The following is a 15,333-nucleotide window of genomic DNA, read 5'->3' as shown; positions in this document are numbered from 1 at the left end:
AGATGATTGGGTTTATTAAAAGCTTTCTTGTCCCGTGCCACAGTCCAGTGATTGATCTTCTTTGACGTGTCCTTTTACCCTGTGTCACATTAATAAACTACGTCTCTGCTGAGAGACTGACAGACTGCCTCCTCCTCCTCCAAGAAACACAGAGGGAGAGGAAGGAAGAGAGAGGGGAAGGGAGGGGAGACAGTGGAAATGGAGAGATGAAGATGATACAGACAGCCAGACAAAAGCATTAGCATTGAAAGAAAGAAAGAAAGAAAGAAAGAAAGAAGACCAACAAGTTGTCATTCTCAGCAAGGATGTCACTTTTATTGCTGATCATTATGGCAGGAGAGCCTGAGTCAAGATTCATTGCATTCATCATAACAGCAGCGTCTATTATGGCGACATTACATAATTCTCCTGTTCCATGGCAAAACTCATTTTGCAAGCTTTTATGTTCTCCCTCTGTTTAGTAGTCTCGAGTGAAATATATATGCCTTAATGGCAACTGAGACTAGAACAGCTTGAGGGTTTCTGTCTGGCTATTTTACACAGGATAATGTCAGCTGTCCTTCCTGTTCATGCTGCTTCATTACTCTTTACATAGAAGCAGGTAGAATTAGTTGCTGCTAACAACATTAAGAAAAAACTAAACAGTACTTGCACTATGGGAGTAACTCTGGTGTGGATGACTTTCTACCAGTTTACCAATGAAACATATCATACTACTATTACATTGCTGATGTGTTAAGTTGGTCACTTGAGTAGAACTGAGCCATTGTTGATATTACTAGTTACACCTGTGCTTTTCCTACTATTATAAGCCAAAATGTTATGAATAAAGGCCCGTTAATTGATGTGGACATCCATTCTGTGTTAGATATCTGCTTGTAATCCAAGATCAGTCAACTTGAAGTTACTTATGAATGGATTTCTGAAATAATATTTGCTGAGAGTTACTGGGTGTGCGATTTACTTGCTGATTTCACTCTGTTGCTACTTTTGCTATTGTCAGACTCCACAACTACTCAGAGGCAATTGCAAAACAGATTCTTTAATGAGATTTGTCATTTTGGATAGAAACAGTATAATAGTAAAATGAAACTATAAATTATATATATATAATTTCATTTTATTATTATTGTTATTATTATTATTGTTATTGTTATTATTGTTTTTTATGTGTGTGTTATATTTTCGGTCTATTCTGTTCTGTTCTATTCTATAGTGGCATCGCGCATGCGCAGTTCTTCGCTAAGGAAGAAAGGGGAAAATGTCTCTGGCGAGGTGAGTCCCGCGACTAGGCTTTTTGTGTTTTTAATTGATGAGATTGTGGTCATATGTCGTTTCCTATCTACCATGTATGCTCTAAAGACTGCACTTAATATTTAAGGTTAATGTTTTCGGTCTGTCCGCCATCGTTGCCTTGTTTTAATTAAGGGCTAATGGTATTAGCTAACGCTAGCTAGCTGAAATTATATGTCGTAAGCTAAACGCTTGATATTAGCCAGCTAGCTCACCAACACACAACCAGTCCAACAACACAAATCATCAGTTGTGTACTAGTGGTGTGGTAGTTAGAGTCGAGCTCACTTGAGCTCTTAAGCATTGTATTAATGTGTATTCTCGACGTTTAACTAGCTAGCAGTTCTAACACGGATAATGGGTAAAGCTACACGGTGTCACTCTCGGCTAACGCTAGCTAGGCCTTACAGCGGTTGCGCAAATATACAAAACAATAGGACTTAAACACGTGTTATTCCTTTCGCAGCTTTTTACCGGCGCCGACCCAGCTGTCTCAAGACCAGCTGGAGGCAGAGGAGAGGCTCCGAGCACAGAAGTCCTACTCCACTGCCCTGGTTTCGTCCCTCAGAGAGCCCCCACCGTACGGACACAGGAAAGGCTGGGTGCCGCGTTCACTTGAGGTTAATAAGTTAATTTAATTGTGAGATGTACAGTGTACTTAGACGTGAAGAAACTATTTAAGATGGATATTTTTTCACTTTGGTGGATATTTTTGTATCTGGATGGCTTTCTAAATGTGGAAGAGTCACTGCCATAAAACAGTGCAAGGCTAATCAACACAAGTACGTCTTCTCATCTTGGCTGTAAAATCTTTGTTTTTGCAGGACTTTGGAGATGGGGGAGCTTTCCCAGAGATCCATGTGGCCCAGTTTCCTCTGGAGATGGGTAGGAAGAAGAAGACTTCCAATGCTCTTGCTGTACAGGTGGATGCAGAAGGAAAGATCAAATACGATGCCATTGCCAGACAAGGACAGGGCAAGGATAAGGTATAAAGGCACATGTCTGCTGACATCTGTCAGCAAGGATGCTCTCAGCATGCACTTTAAATGTAGCCACGCACAACTTGAAAAATATCAAGCCCAAATGAAACTATAAGGCAGGCATAATTTGTGTGAAAAATCCAGCTTACCAGAGTTGCAACCTTATCTTTAACATCAACTACACTGACAGTATCTTAGGACATAATCAGTGATGATGCTTTATATGTCCCCTTTCATTTGCAGTATGCACAGTGTATTACGATACTTATCGTCAAAACAGTCCATTGCTATGATGCATATTGTGTCTTGATTAGATTACAAAAAAGTCTTTCAGCTTCATTAGTCATATGTATAAGAATTTCTCATCTTTCGTTGTTGCAGGTGATCTTCAGTAAGTACACAGACCTTCTCCCAAAGGAAGTTCTAAATGATGACGCTCCAGAGCTACAGAGACCTGACGAGGAGGCTGTACAAGAAGTAAGACATGTTGGAATGTGTGTGGAGTTGTCTACTCAAACATCTTTATCTTTTACCCAAGGAGTGCATTTAGTGCTCAGCTTATCAATTGGTCTCTGCAGAATTCAAGCTGGTGTTACTATGATCACATCCGTAATCTGATCTGTAGAACTGAGTAAATTATACAAACTTAAAGTGGAACTGTCGCCATTTTCTCACTGGAATCAAAATCTGAAATAGACTAGTTATGGTAATCTTTTATTCAGTTTTAATTTTACAGAGATATTATTTGGTAAATCTGATAATCACTGTGTGTGTGTGTGTGTGTGTGTGTGTGTGTGTGTGTGTGTGTCCCTTGTAGCTTACAGAGAAGACCCGTGCTGCCCTGGACAAGCAGGTGTCTCAGAAGATTGCTGCTGCCATGCCTGTAAGAGCTGCAGACAAACAGGCTCCTGCACAGTACATCAGGTATGTGCTAGAATTTTAACTATTTCAGCACCATTTCAGAAGACAGAGGGTCCGTATGTGGAGCAGCATTGTTTTACGACTATGAGTTCATACATTTTCATCATGGGGAACTGGAGGTAAAGATGAGGCAGATTCCCAGTGATGCCATATTATGAAACACTTAAGTACTTACTTATCATTAATTGATATTATCATCTCTGTCAGCTGTGTTGGTGCAAGTGGCTGAGGATAAAAGTTTAATGCATAGTGACACGTTTCTTCTTCATATTCTCTCTTAAAGATACACCCCATCCCAGCAGGGAGTAGCTTTCAACTCAGGGGCCAAACAGAGAGTGATCCGTATGGTGGAAATGCAGAAAGACCCCATGGAACCTCCACGTTTCAAGTAAGTGAACATGTCTCTTGTGCAAACTGAATAGATAATCCTGGCCATCCCTTGTTCTAAATGCGATTGTGTGTTTCAGGATCAATAAGAAGATTCCTCGAGGACCTCCCTCTCCTCCCGCCCCCGTCATGCATTCTCCAAGCAGAAAGGTACAGTTACCTTATACAGTCGGCCTTACACATTTGAGAATGTAACACAGGCTGCTTGTGCTGTTAATACTAAACTTTTAAAATGTAGTTGCTTGCATTGTCCAAACGATACCTATCTCTGACATAGTTTCTTTTTTTATTTTTAGATGACAGTCAAGGAGCAGCAGGAGTGGAAGATTCCTCCGTGCATATCCAACTGGAAGAACGCTAAGGTAACATGACACCAGATACTGATTCAATCACTGATTGTGAGCAGTTCCTGTAGACATATACCCGCTTTTTGTTTTCGATATACTGCATATCTATGTGTTTTTACTTTATGTTTTTTTAGGGCTCCAGGCCTTGTTGTTGTTATTTCAGTTATATTGCCATGCTGCCTTTTCCTTTCTCTGATGATTTCTTTCCCTTGATGTGCTCAATTTCTCTCAGGGCTACACCATTCCTCTTGACAAACGTCTGGCTGCTGATGGTAGGGGGCTGCAAACGGTTCACATTAATGAAAACTTTGCCAAGCTGGCTGAGGCACTCTACATCGCCGATAGAAAGGTACTGCACCGTCATTTTGACTGACCATAACTGTAGCATTCTCTAAGATATGCACCTTTTTTTTTTTTTTTTAAACTCATATTTAAATAACATACCGAAAAATTGGTTGCGCTTTTAGGCCAGAGAGGCTGTGGAGATGAGAGCCCAGGTAGAGAAGAAGATGGCCCAGAAGGAGAAGGAGAAGAAGGAGGAGAAACTGAGGGAGCTGGCCCAAATGGCTCGAGACCGCAGGGCAGGGATCAAAAGTCACGGGGACAAAGGTGAGTCCTGAAGACAAGCAGCCAGAAGCAGAAAGGTTTATTCATCAGACATCAAGTATTCAAGCATAAATGACCAGCTTGTGTGTATGTGTGTGACACCTACGGGTGTGTGGTCCTCTGAGCATGTGGAGATCCTGTCGTCGGTGCTGTTTCCAGTTCTAAATCTGGAACATGAGTGGCATAAGCGATGACAACATTTCTCACTCGGCCGGTGTTGACAGGACCAGTAAGCTGTGAAATGATGTTTCTGCTTCCCTACTGATAATTCACATATATTTGAGGAGAAGAAATATCAGTGCTGCCCGTCCTCTTTTTGCACATGCTGTGTGAATGACCATTTAGTTTCATCACATCACATCGACTCAGGCTGCAACATCAGATTTTCCATGTTTTGATACAGATACTGACTCGTCAGCTGGGTTTTTGTCTTATACGTTCACTGATCACTGACAGCTTCTTTTCACTTTATCGCCCCTCTCCTCCTGTCCATCTATCCCCTTCACATTTCTACACATCCATTTTTTTCCCTCCACCTTCCCTTCACCCACCACCAACCTCCGCTTTTTCTCACCTCTGTTTTCTCATTACTCTCTCTGCCTTTCAATCCCCAATGTTTCTTTTCACCTCTCTACTTGTACTGCACCATTTCACATCATCTGTCTCCCATTCCCCACCTCGTATGGTTTTCTTTTTCTTTTTTCCTTTTTTCTTCAACATTTTCCTTTTTGTGTTTCACGCGGCAGGTGGCGAGGACAGCGAGGCCAGGGAGCGTGACGAGATCCGCCATGACAGAAGGAAAGAGAGACAGCACGACAGGAACATTTCCAGGGCTGCTCCTGATAAGAGGTGCTGGACACGCACTTTAAACACACCGCATGTGAACTCACCTATCCCTCCTTTCCATATACACACACGCGCATGCTGGTACAGATGTACTGCTCACTGCTGAATCATTCATGGGGCTAGCAGTAATACTGAACAAACGCAGCAGGATCCAGCAGAGTACTCCAGTATTAGTCCTTGTCTGCAATGATCCAAAGACTGTTTCTGCATGTGAGATGTGTGATCAGTGTGCATTTGTGTGTTAAGTCTGCGCGAGCCCTGTCAGGTTGTCTATTGATGGAACAGTGGTTCCCTGGAGGAGCGGTAGAAGTGAAATTCAGGGGAGAGCTCATTACAATCACGATTCCAGCTGTCAGGAGGCAGAAACCTTGTTATCTTAAAATTACCTTTCACTTAACTTTGAGATGATTGTTTACTGAAGGGCAGTCAGGATGTTAAAGTCACCAAGAACTGAATGAAAGACTTCTCAGCAACATTTTATTACATAGACATTTTTCATCCTAAAATAAAGCAGTTTTAGGTCAGTACAATCTTATGTGACTTAAACTTTGAAGTTATAATATTCCTAATATAATACAGCTTCTTTCTAGCAGTAGTTTTTCCAAGTTTTTGAGTCGTCGTTTTGTGTGTCATTGGTTTTGGCTGTGACTCCTTGCTTAATCTGAGACTTTATTCTTTGTTCCAGGTCCAAGCTGCAGAGAGACCAGGAGAGGGACATCAGCGAGCTCATCGCCCTGGGTATGCCCAACCCTCGTTCCTCCAGCGAGGCCCTGTACGACCAGAGGCTCTTCAATCAGAGCAAGGTTAGAGCATTTCACACCCACATTAGTACATTAACATCAGCTTAGGTGATTTGTGCTGATTGGAAAAAAATACAAATGTGTACAAGGCTGAAAGCCGCGCTCCACAACACAAGGTACAAATAGTGTTTCCTAGTGTGGACCCACTTGACAGGGAAGCAGTTAGATGTATTTGTAGAAGGAGCCTTACTTGAGAAAGTAAAAGCAAATTTTTCTGAAAGTCTCTTTTCTTTCTGTCTTTCCAGGGTATGGATAGTGGTTTTGCTGGCGGTGAGGACGAGACATACAACGTGTACGACCCCCCATTCCGCAGCGGCAGAGACATGGCTTCACACATCTACAGGCCCAGCAAGAATATAGACAAGGACGCCTACACAGATGACCTTGATTCTCTCATTCACAGCAGGTACTAGGAATATATTCCCTACAATTATGTCACAGCCCGCAATTGATCCCAGACTCTATGTTTGCGATTACAGGATTTCTGAAGTTTGAGCCTTCTCAAATATCATTATAGAAAATAACAACAAAAGCCTGATTCATTTTGAGGTCATTCTGGCTTTATTTTGAGGCACGAGGCAAGCACACACATGATGTCCCAGCAGGAGACCTTGTCCTTGGGGCAGCAGTGCCACACTCCACTAGTCGAGCATAGCCTGTCCCATATGTTTAGTCACCAGCTTGTCATTGTCCTCTAGGAATGTTTGGCTGGCTGCAGGGTGCTACACCACTGTGCAGAACACTGAAAAGAAAATCTTTGACTTAAGAGCAAATTTCCCTGAGACATAAAAGCATATCTTCCACGGAATACCCTGATATTTTGGATTCAAACACTGTTTTTCTGCTCATAGAAAACATTTTTGTTTTTACATGTGTCGGACAAAAAGCAGCCTGCTAGTAATTAGCATGTAGTTCCAATCCCCCGTCTTCTTTGCTGTTTTGAGGTGGAAAAAAATTACAATAAATCTGCAACAATAACCAGATTGTCAGTGAGTGCAAGTGCAGATAAATTATCTTCAGTTCTGTGAGAGAAAACTAGTAGTTAGCAGCATATTGATTTTTTTTTTTTTTTGCTGCCCAACAGCCGGTTTGCTCCAGGTAAAGAGTTCTCAGGTGCCGACCATGGCCAGAGGCGGGAAGGACCGGTGCAGTTTGAGGAGGATCCCTTCGGTCTGGATAAGTTCTTGGAGGAAGCCAAGCAGCACGGTGCCTCCAAGAGGCCCTCCACCAGCAGCCGCTCAAAGGACGACTACCACGACAAGAAACGCAGGAAGGAGTAAGAGCGCACGGGCGCAGAGTCCACTCAGGACAGTTGAAGGCTTGTTAGAGGCTGAGGAGGTTGCACCCTCTCAGCAGTCGAGAGGGGTTTTGATATACTCGAGTCTGTACCAGGAATATGTCAGATTTTTGTTTTCTTTCAGTGTGGAAGAAGGTGAAAGATGCTCTTTTATGTTTCTTTTTTTTTATATATATATTTGTTGTTTACTCAGCTCTGTTCAGAACATGTTGAGCATTCTTGCTGAATATAACATAAATATAAGGCAAGTGGAGCTGAAGCGATAGTTATGAATGAGATCTACCTCAGCATCTGAAAACATCTCTATGAAAAGTTATGCTGATGTCAGTTCAGATGTTGATGGCAGTATTTGGTGGTGTTTGGGCCAAGAACGTGTAGATTTTAGTCATTATGTGTCTTTTTTTTTTTTTTTTTTTTTTTAATACATACAGACCTAACACAAGCTCAGCAGGAAGTGTTCATATTTACCTTTGTCTCTTTTGTCCCCCACATTTCCCACTTTGAGTTTTTGTCAGCTGTGTTTTATTTAAGCCCCTGGTGTATTTGTGAGCACAGTTACAGCCCGTGTTTGATGGCGGATGATGTACAGCAATATAATCTGTAAGATGTAAAGCAAACCAGCTTTATAAGTCTTGTACATTACTACCGATGGAATAAATTTCATATAGTGTGTAATTGGTGTCTCTGTATTTCTTTTGAAGTAAACTGTTTTGTTAGATATTGACAAGTTTAGAAATTAGATAATTGTTTTTTCCTACATCAGCTTCTCCGTCTCCATCCTGTTTAGAGCAGTTTTATTGAAACTTTTACAACATAGTGGGAAGCCCATTGGTTGTGTAATTGTTTTAATTTGCCTGTAGTAGATTTTCCCTTTTTTAATCACTTCCCGTGTAATGCATCCCATTAGCATAGATGATTGAAAGCCCAAAATGTATTCAGACTGAGACTTCTTTTTTTTTTCTCTCCTTACCAGAAATGGGCTCTACGATTTATGTGATGATTAGAGTAAAACTGGTTCCATTAATTACAATTAATTATGATTTATGCAGTCTGACAGTTTTATTTTCCCGGGCTTCGGAAAATAATCAACGCGGCATTAGACAGCCCAGCAGACTCACAAATCTCTGCGCAGTGCCATCTTTCACTCATGCCTGAATAGGGCTCCGACAGTTGTTATATGCACATGATTTATGCTTTTTTCAGTGGGCAGTGTTTGTAGTTATAGCTTCCTGTATTAGTGCAGTGTTCTGGGCCTGCATGCTATGTTTTACTGCCGGTCTTTTACAGCCATCAGAAAAATTATAGTCTTAGAACTGTGAAATAACACATTGAGGATCTCGAAACCAGAGAGAATCTACGCCAAATGAAAATGAATAATATTTGAATATCCAAATGGAACACTGCTTGTGTTGCTTGCTTGTGTTCATCACACTTTTAAAACTTAAAGCCAGCCTTGTTCCCCAGACTTTTGGTGGGATTTCAGTACAAATATACCGTTCAACTCTTAAGTTCATATCCAACTAAACATTTCAGCGAAGCAGAGGACGTGAAATAATAAGGATTTTTGATTTATGTTTTTTTTTTTTTTTCAAACAAGGTCTCGCTTTTTTTTGATAATCCTATCATAAAGATAGGAGAAGAAAATTACCGTTTTCTCCAGCCACAGTTCTGCTTGATTTAGCCATACTTGTGATTACTGTGATTATAATACCTAAGAAAGCTTGGGAATGATGTACTGTCACTGGAAAAGCAAACTACTATATTGAGATAACGAAGTGTAAACAAATTTAATGCCTATAGAAAGAGAATTAGCAGACATAAATACTGTCAAAAACTGGGTTTGATAGAATGAAAATCTTATAAATTATAGTTTTAAATTTGCTCTTCCCAGTGTTAGAGGTCAGTCGGCACAGCTCTCACCACCTTTTGGGTCAGAGGAAGAACACTGTGAAGCACTCCAGCTTCCCCCTGCCTCCCATCTGCAACAGAGGAACCAGACTAGAACACATTAATCCCTCACTCAATTACAGAAAAGTGGCTCTGATGTAATTTCACACTGACCTATACTCGTGTGGAGAGGAGCTGACATGCTCAGAGGTCATTGGATTTCTTACCAGAGTGGGTGAAAGGCGACGGTTTTTCCTAGTCTCCCCTCTGCACCTGAGGTTGAACAACACAAAAACCATGACTCTGTGGCAGGAGAGAGGCTCTGATGTAATTTAACACCGACCTTTATCATGTAGAGTGCCGTATCTCTTTTCCATTCATACCCAGAGCATTTCCCACTTTCTTCTGATTCTGCCTACAAGTATCTTTTTTGGCATTGTTCTGTTATCTGTACGGCCGGGAGTCTCTTTATCTTTTTTCTATACTGTACTTTTAAAATGTTTGATATACGTTATCTGCTTTGGAACAATGTAATGAAAGGGGAACTTGCTCAAGCATGTGTATCTTATCCCTGTGTATGAATAAATGTTGAAGGAATGGGTGAATTGAAAGTCACCCCGCTGCCAGTGTGAGGTGATTTAAGGACAGCAGGGGGTTTTTGTCAGGGCCTGGTATGAGTGTCAGTGTGAAGAAATCAATCTGACATGTACCAGCTTAGGGTAACTGAATCATGGGTGGTTCGATTGTTGGGTTTTGGAAGCACATGTATGAACAGGAATAGACAAAATTTAAAAATATAATGTTTTTTTTTAAAAAAAAAAAGTCAAACGTCAACATAATCAGTTCAAGCTTTTCGATCTAGCAGGGCTCCTATCTCAAAACAACAGAAAAGATGTGCACCCTTCAGCCTGCATTCGTGCACACACCAGTGTTGAAGTGTTAAAGACAGCTTGATAATGGGTCTCCACTCTGCTCTTGTCTGCCTTTATGAATGAGCCCAGAGGAAGATGAATGAGATTCTTATTCATGAAGGTAAGAGGAAATTGGTTCCTTGGCATTGCTTTTGTGTGCTGTTGGATGTAAACGGTGAACATATTGTGTTGGGCCATAATGGAATGCTCAGGTCACAGACGGGGGCCATGATGGATAGCTCCTTATCTTTGCACCACAGGGAAACAAATGCAGAAATAGTAAACAATATTGAGTTGTTGCGGCGCATCTTTTCACTCTTTGGACTTGAACGAGGATGGCTTATTTTATTTTGTGATGCCTTTTGTGATATTTCTGCCTCCTCCCACCCCTCAGTGGCAGTAAAGCAATAAGTTTGGTGATAAATGTCCCCACTGCTTCTGTTGACCTGTCGAAGACGTTGGCCAGAGAGAGATCTTATCTCACACTATGAGATTTGTTCCTCTCTTCCAGTATTGAGGGCTGCTGCTGCTGCTGCAACAAAGGCGGCCTGTTTTTTTTGTTTTTCTGAAGAAACACACCCACATCCATGGAAAACAATGGTCCTATTTCCTCCCTGCCAGTGACACTGCTCTTCTTCCACATGGAGCGAGGAGTCATTTTTTACAAATGAACAAGTGAGTAAACATTTTTACTGATTCACAAGTGTAAAAATGTCTTACTTCCTATCGGCTGAAATATTAAAGCATGTCGCACTAGTGACCACACCCCAAATGGTGAAGTCACAGCTGTTTTCCATCAAGTGCAACAATCAGTTTCTACTCTGACATCAGTGACTGAGGTGTGGTCGGAAGGGCAAAGTGCATGAAACTTTCAACACAAGGTGTAGTGCTCATTTTATTTTCTTTACACATCAGTTGATTCACGCTTTTCTTTTCAAAGTAGTCTAAGCTTTTATAGCATTTTTAGCTCATTGTTTTGGTTTTACTGCTCACAGATTTACTGACCCATCACCCATCACTCTTATAAACCTTTTTCTGAGGGTGGAGACTAAAACTGAGGTAAAAGGAGAGTGAACATTGGACTTCGATTCATTAAGTGGCCAGAAACATGAAGAATAACAAACTCTGTGTCTGCTGCATTGTGCAGCAGTTTGCTAACACATGAGCCATGTACTTTATAATGTGAAAATATGTCTCTGTTGTGTTTGGTTGTTTTTTCTGGATTAATTAATGCTGCTTTAACATGCATTACATAAAATATTCATGCATTGCTTTAAAAAATAATTTACATGCTGAACATTTGGGATTTAAAAATATGGCCTGCATTATACTCCAGCTGTGTGAGGTCAAACATTATTGCACATTACAATCTGCAGATTCCCTTCGGGCTAACTCATATTTATGTCGTTATTCCTATGTACTCTGTCACTCTAATTCATTGTGTGAATTTACAGTGTACAAAGCCACTAAGTCCATAAATTGAATCTGTCAAACTGACATTCACCACTAGCAGCACACACCTGCACAACCTGTCTTTCCTCTGTCACTCATTCACTTTCTTATCATTAGTTCCTCATCTGTGCATATTCAGGCTGGAATTCACTCATCATTATACCCGCAGTCTAGAGTAGGACAGAGTCTGCTGCTCACTGGAAAATGGTCCGCCTGTCAATCTGTCCATCCTGCCTGCCTCACCTGAATCCTGGAGAGCAGAATTCGTCCTCTCCTCAGCGGCTCCCTCTGTGGATAATCTATTATGGAGGGAGGATTTAGACAGGCGTAACAATCTCTAATGGTTGTGTCAGTCAGAAAGCAGCCTGCCCGCTACACAGGGCAGGGCCTACCCAACCGTGGTGGGAGTGCTCATCAACTGTTCTGGGATTTGCTGTGACAGGAATTGATTGACGCCTCAGCCAGTGTCTTCATCTAAGGAAAGAGCTGGGTTATGTTCTGAGTTGGGTTCATTGCTCACATGTTGATTATGCAAGAAAGTATCATGTAATATTTCTCCACACTGTATCTGTTTCCATTATTCCCACTTTAACTTGCCATTTTCAATGTCAAAGGCAATGCCCTGATTGACACTTTGTCCATTCATGGTTGCAAGAATCGCTGATTGCAGGAATTATGAAGCAGCATGGGAATGGATCATTTATTGGGATGTGACATGCGCTGGCTCTGTTTGTGTATGAGCGTAATGCCTAGCAATGAGTACACTCATTTATACTCATTTATGTGGTTACTTGTGTACTATTGTGATTTCATCATTTGTTATCTACCACATTAAGACGCCACTGAAGTATGAAAAAAGGCTGCTTGCTTAGACTTCCTCTCTAGCAGCGGCAGGTCTTAATAGGCTGTCAGGGGAATAGGATGAGAGATTGATCCTCCTGATGATTTCATTAGATGACATCAAAGCAGGGAAATTGCAACAGAGAGTGGGAACACATCTTCAGTGAATAGGAAATCATCTGTCATTTGAATGATACTGTATGAACATCAACAGTGGCATGTAACCTTGTCAGTGGAGACACAGTAATTATAATGTTTTTCTCAATAGGTATATTATGTTGGTGCATCATATTTGGCCAGATTGTTACATTCATAGATAGTTAATATGTAGTTTATGATGCAATAGTGAAAAAAATGTTTATTATAGATCTTTAGACCAAAGTAAGAACTGATATGTGTGGATAGTTTTTGCAGTTATATCTTTGTGAAAGCCAGTACTTAGGCATCCAGGTCACATGTGGGGCCGAAATAAGATGCTAGGTGGGCCCTAGGCAAAGTTTGCTTATAAGCCTGCTGGAAAAATCTTTGAAGGTGCAGTGATAGCAAATGACCAGACTGTCAAAAACTCACCGCAATGAGTAGAATCCTGTAACCTAAACACTCTGTATGTTACACTGCAAATCGACGCACAGCACAAGGTGATGTACAGAGCCTTAGTTCTCAAGGCTTGGGAGTAGTGATGACATGTCACATGACCAACCAGTGCCTACGCAGGCAGTTTGCACTGCACTCATGGCAGACGTGGTGACTCTGACGTTCTGTGTTTGTATTTGCCAATGACCCTGGAAATTATGTAATTGATATTGTGCTTGAATTATGCTTCTTCCCAACAAACCCCTGAGATTGAGTTCCTTGGACAGTTGCCCTGTTTGCCCAGCTGTGAAACAAGGGAAATGTTGTTAAGATTATCTGAGAAATTACATCAATAAAGCCTTGTTGGTTATTGGTGAAATGTTCTCTAGACTCTACCTATCAAGTCCAGCTGCTCGTTTTGGATTGTTAATGTGGCTCTGTTAATGTGAACAAAAACATTTTCGTTACCAGTGGGTTTTAGGGATCTCATTAACAATAGATCATTCAAAATTGCTTATTCATTTTAGGCCAGTATGATTTTCACTGTCTCATCAGAATGAATTGCAATCATGATTAAAGCTCCTTGCAGTGTCTCTATCAACGAGAACAGATCCCCTTTCCTTTTAACCCTGCCTCTGATCCTATTAAAGCTTGGTACTTATCACTTTTATCTGGTTTGGAATGGATGGGAGCTTAGCTGACTTTGTGCACATTGGCAAGAGCTGACCAGACTGATGTTTCCTTATTCCACATTCAAGGTTACAACCTTGACAGGAAACAAAAGCGAAAAGCCTTGAAAACCGCTTAGAGAATCAAATCATTAGATGTTATCATCAGTGTCTTAATCGTGAAGGTCACACCCTAGAAACAACAGACAGCACTCCAATGCCACCAGACAATGACCTATAACCCATGGCACCAGCACAACCTCTGACTGTAGGTCTGTCAGCACACAGGGATCAACCTTTGTGTGGCCCAACAGTGCCATCTAGGAGGTTGAAAGTTGTAGTAGTAGGTTTACAGATCTGTAGTGTTGATTTTACTTTTTAAGAGTGTGCAAAGCATTTGCATTATTTCCACATGAAAATAAACCTCAAGCACACAGGCAAAGACATGCAGGCCATGAAGGAGGGATGGGAGGGAGGGGGGCATGGTTCTGCTCAATTTGCATGTGGAGTGCTATACAATCATCCCTTATCTGAGACACATGCATACATAGCAGGGTCTGTGATAAGTGGCATGTTTCACCAGACCATATTTACCAAAGAGGAAGAGAACAGGAAGCACAGCCTGGTGGTTGACTGGAAAATCCTGGACTGGACGTGACTCCAGGAAACTCTCCTATTGTCTTCTTCTTCTTCTTCTTCTTCTTCTTCTCCTACTTCTTCTTCTTTTTCTTCTTCTCTGTGTTTCTGAATTATCAACACTGGTGACTCTCTATCTTGTAGTACACAATGAACTAAAGGGAAAGATGCACTGTAAAGCAATAAATGCAGTACAATACAACACAACGTGTGAAATGAATTAAAAATAATTTTATGACACAGGGTTTTCTCATTTGTTAGGTTGTCAGAGGTTTAAGCACCTTTCAGGTGCCATAAATTAGAGGATTGTGTTGTTTGGATAGCCTGATATGGGTCAGATAAAATGTCTGATGTCACAAGTTACAGTTTAACACCAGAGACAGTATCACCACTGACATGTTCTGTTTGTCTTAGGTTAATGAGCAGTGAAAACAGGCACAGGCATCCAGTCAAATATAACACAGCCATACACAAAAGCTTTTAGTAAGAGACTTTTACCATACCTTAAAGTGAACTTTTAACCATCTCAAAATACTACAGGTCAGCTCAGTGATTGCTCGGTGAAATCTTGGCACCACCTACAGCCATTTCCTATTTCTTGTGGGAATCACCTTGGAGACAGCCTTTGACCCTTGTGTTGCATCTTCCCAACACAGGTGAGAGACAGCGTCACTGGAAAAGGGTGTTCAGCTGACGCCTAAGCAAAGGTTATTATGGGTTATTTCCATGGGCAGGGCTGTGGGACGTCCCTCTCTGGAGAGAGGGTGACGCCTAGCAGAGACAGGGAAGTAGAAAGGAGCTCTCATACTCTTGAAATATTAACGTGCCAGAAATATAATAATTCAAATACAGCTCCTGTGGACTCATTATATTGTTGCTGAATGCTGAG

At 41.3% G+C, this 15,333-nt stretch overlaps 1 protein-coding gene across 1 annotated transcript; it reads left to right on the top strand.

The window, feature by feature from the left end:
- Positions 1-1,229: 1,229 nt before the first annotated feature.
- snw1 (SNW domain containing 1) lies at positions 1,230-7,890 on the top strand. The gene is made up of 14 exons (XM_041065010.1): positions 1,230-1,275; positions 1,760-1,913; positions 2,118-2,279; positions 2,655-2,750; positions 3,091-3,197; positions 3,478-3,582; positions 3,662-3,731; positions 3,878-3,943; positions 4,161-4,277; positions 4,396-4,537; positions 5,281-5,383; positions 6,066-6,183; positions 6,426-6,586; positions 7,265-7,890. The coding sequence occupies exons 1-14, from the start codon at positions 1,262-1,264 to the stop codon at positions 7,458-7,460; spliced, it is 1,611 nt and encodes a 536-aa protein (XP_040920944.1). The 5' UTR covers positions 1,230-1,261; the 3' UTR covers positions 7,461-7,890.
- Positions 7,891-15,333: the final 7,443 nt, after the last annotated feature.

Source organism: Toxotes jaculatrix, chromosome 19 (genome assembly GCF_017976425.1).
Source record: "Toxotes jaculatrix isolate fToxJac2 chromosome 19, fToxJac2.pri, whole genome shotgun sequence".
In the NCBI taxonomy this organism is placed as follows: domain Eukaryota; kingdom Metazoa; phylum Chordata; class Actinopteri; family Toxotidae; genus Toxotes; species Toxotes jaculatrix.
This window is presented reverse-complemented; position numbering and strand designations above follow the sequence as displayed.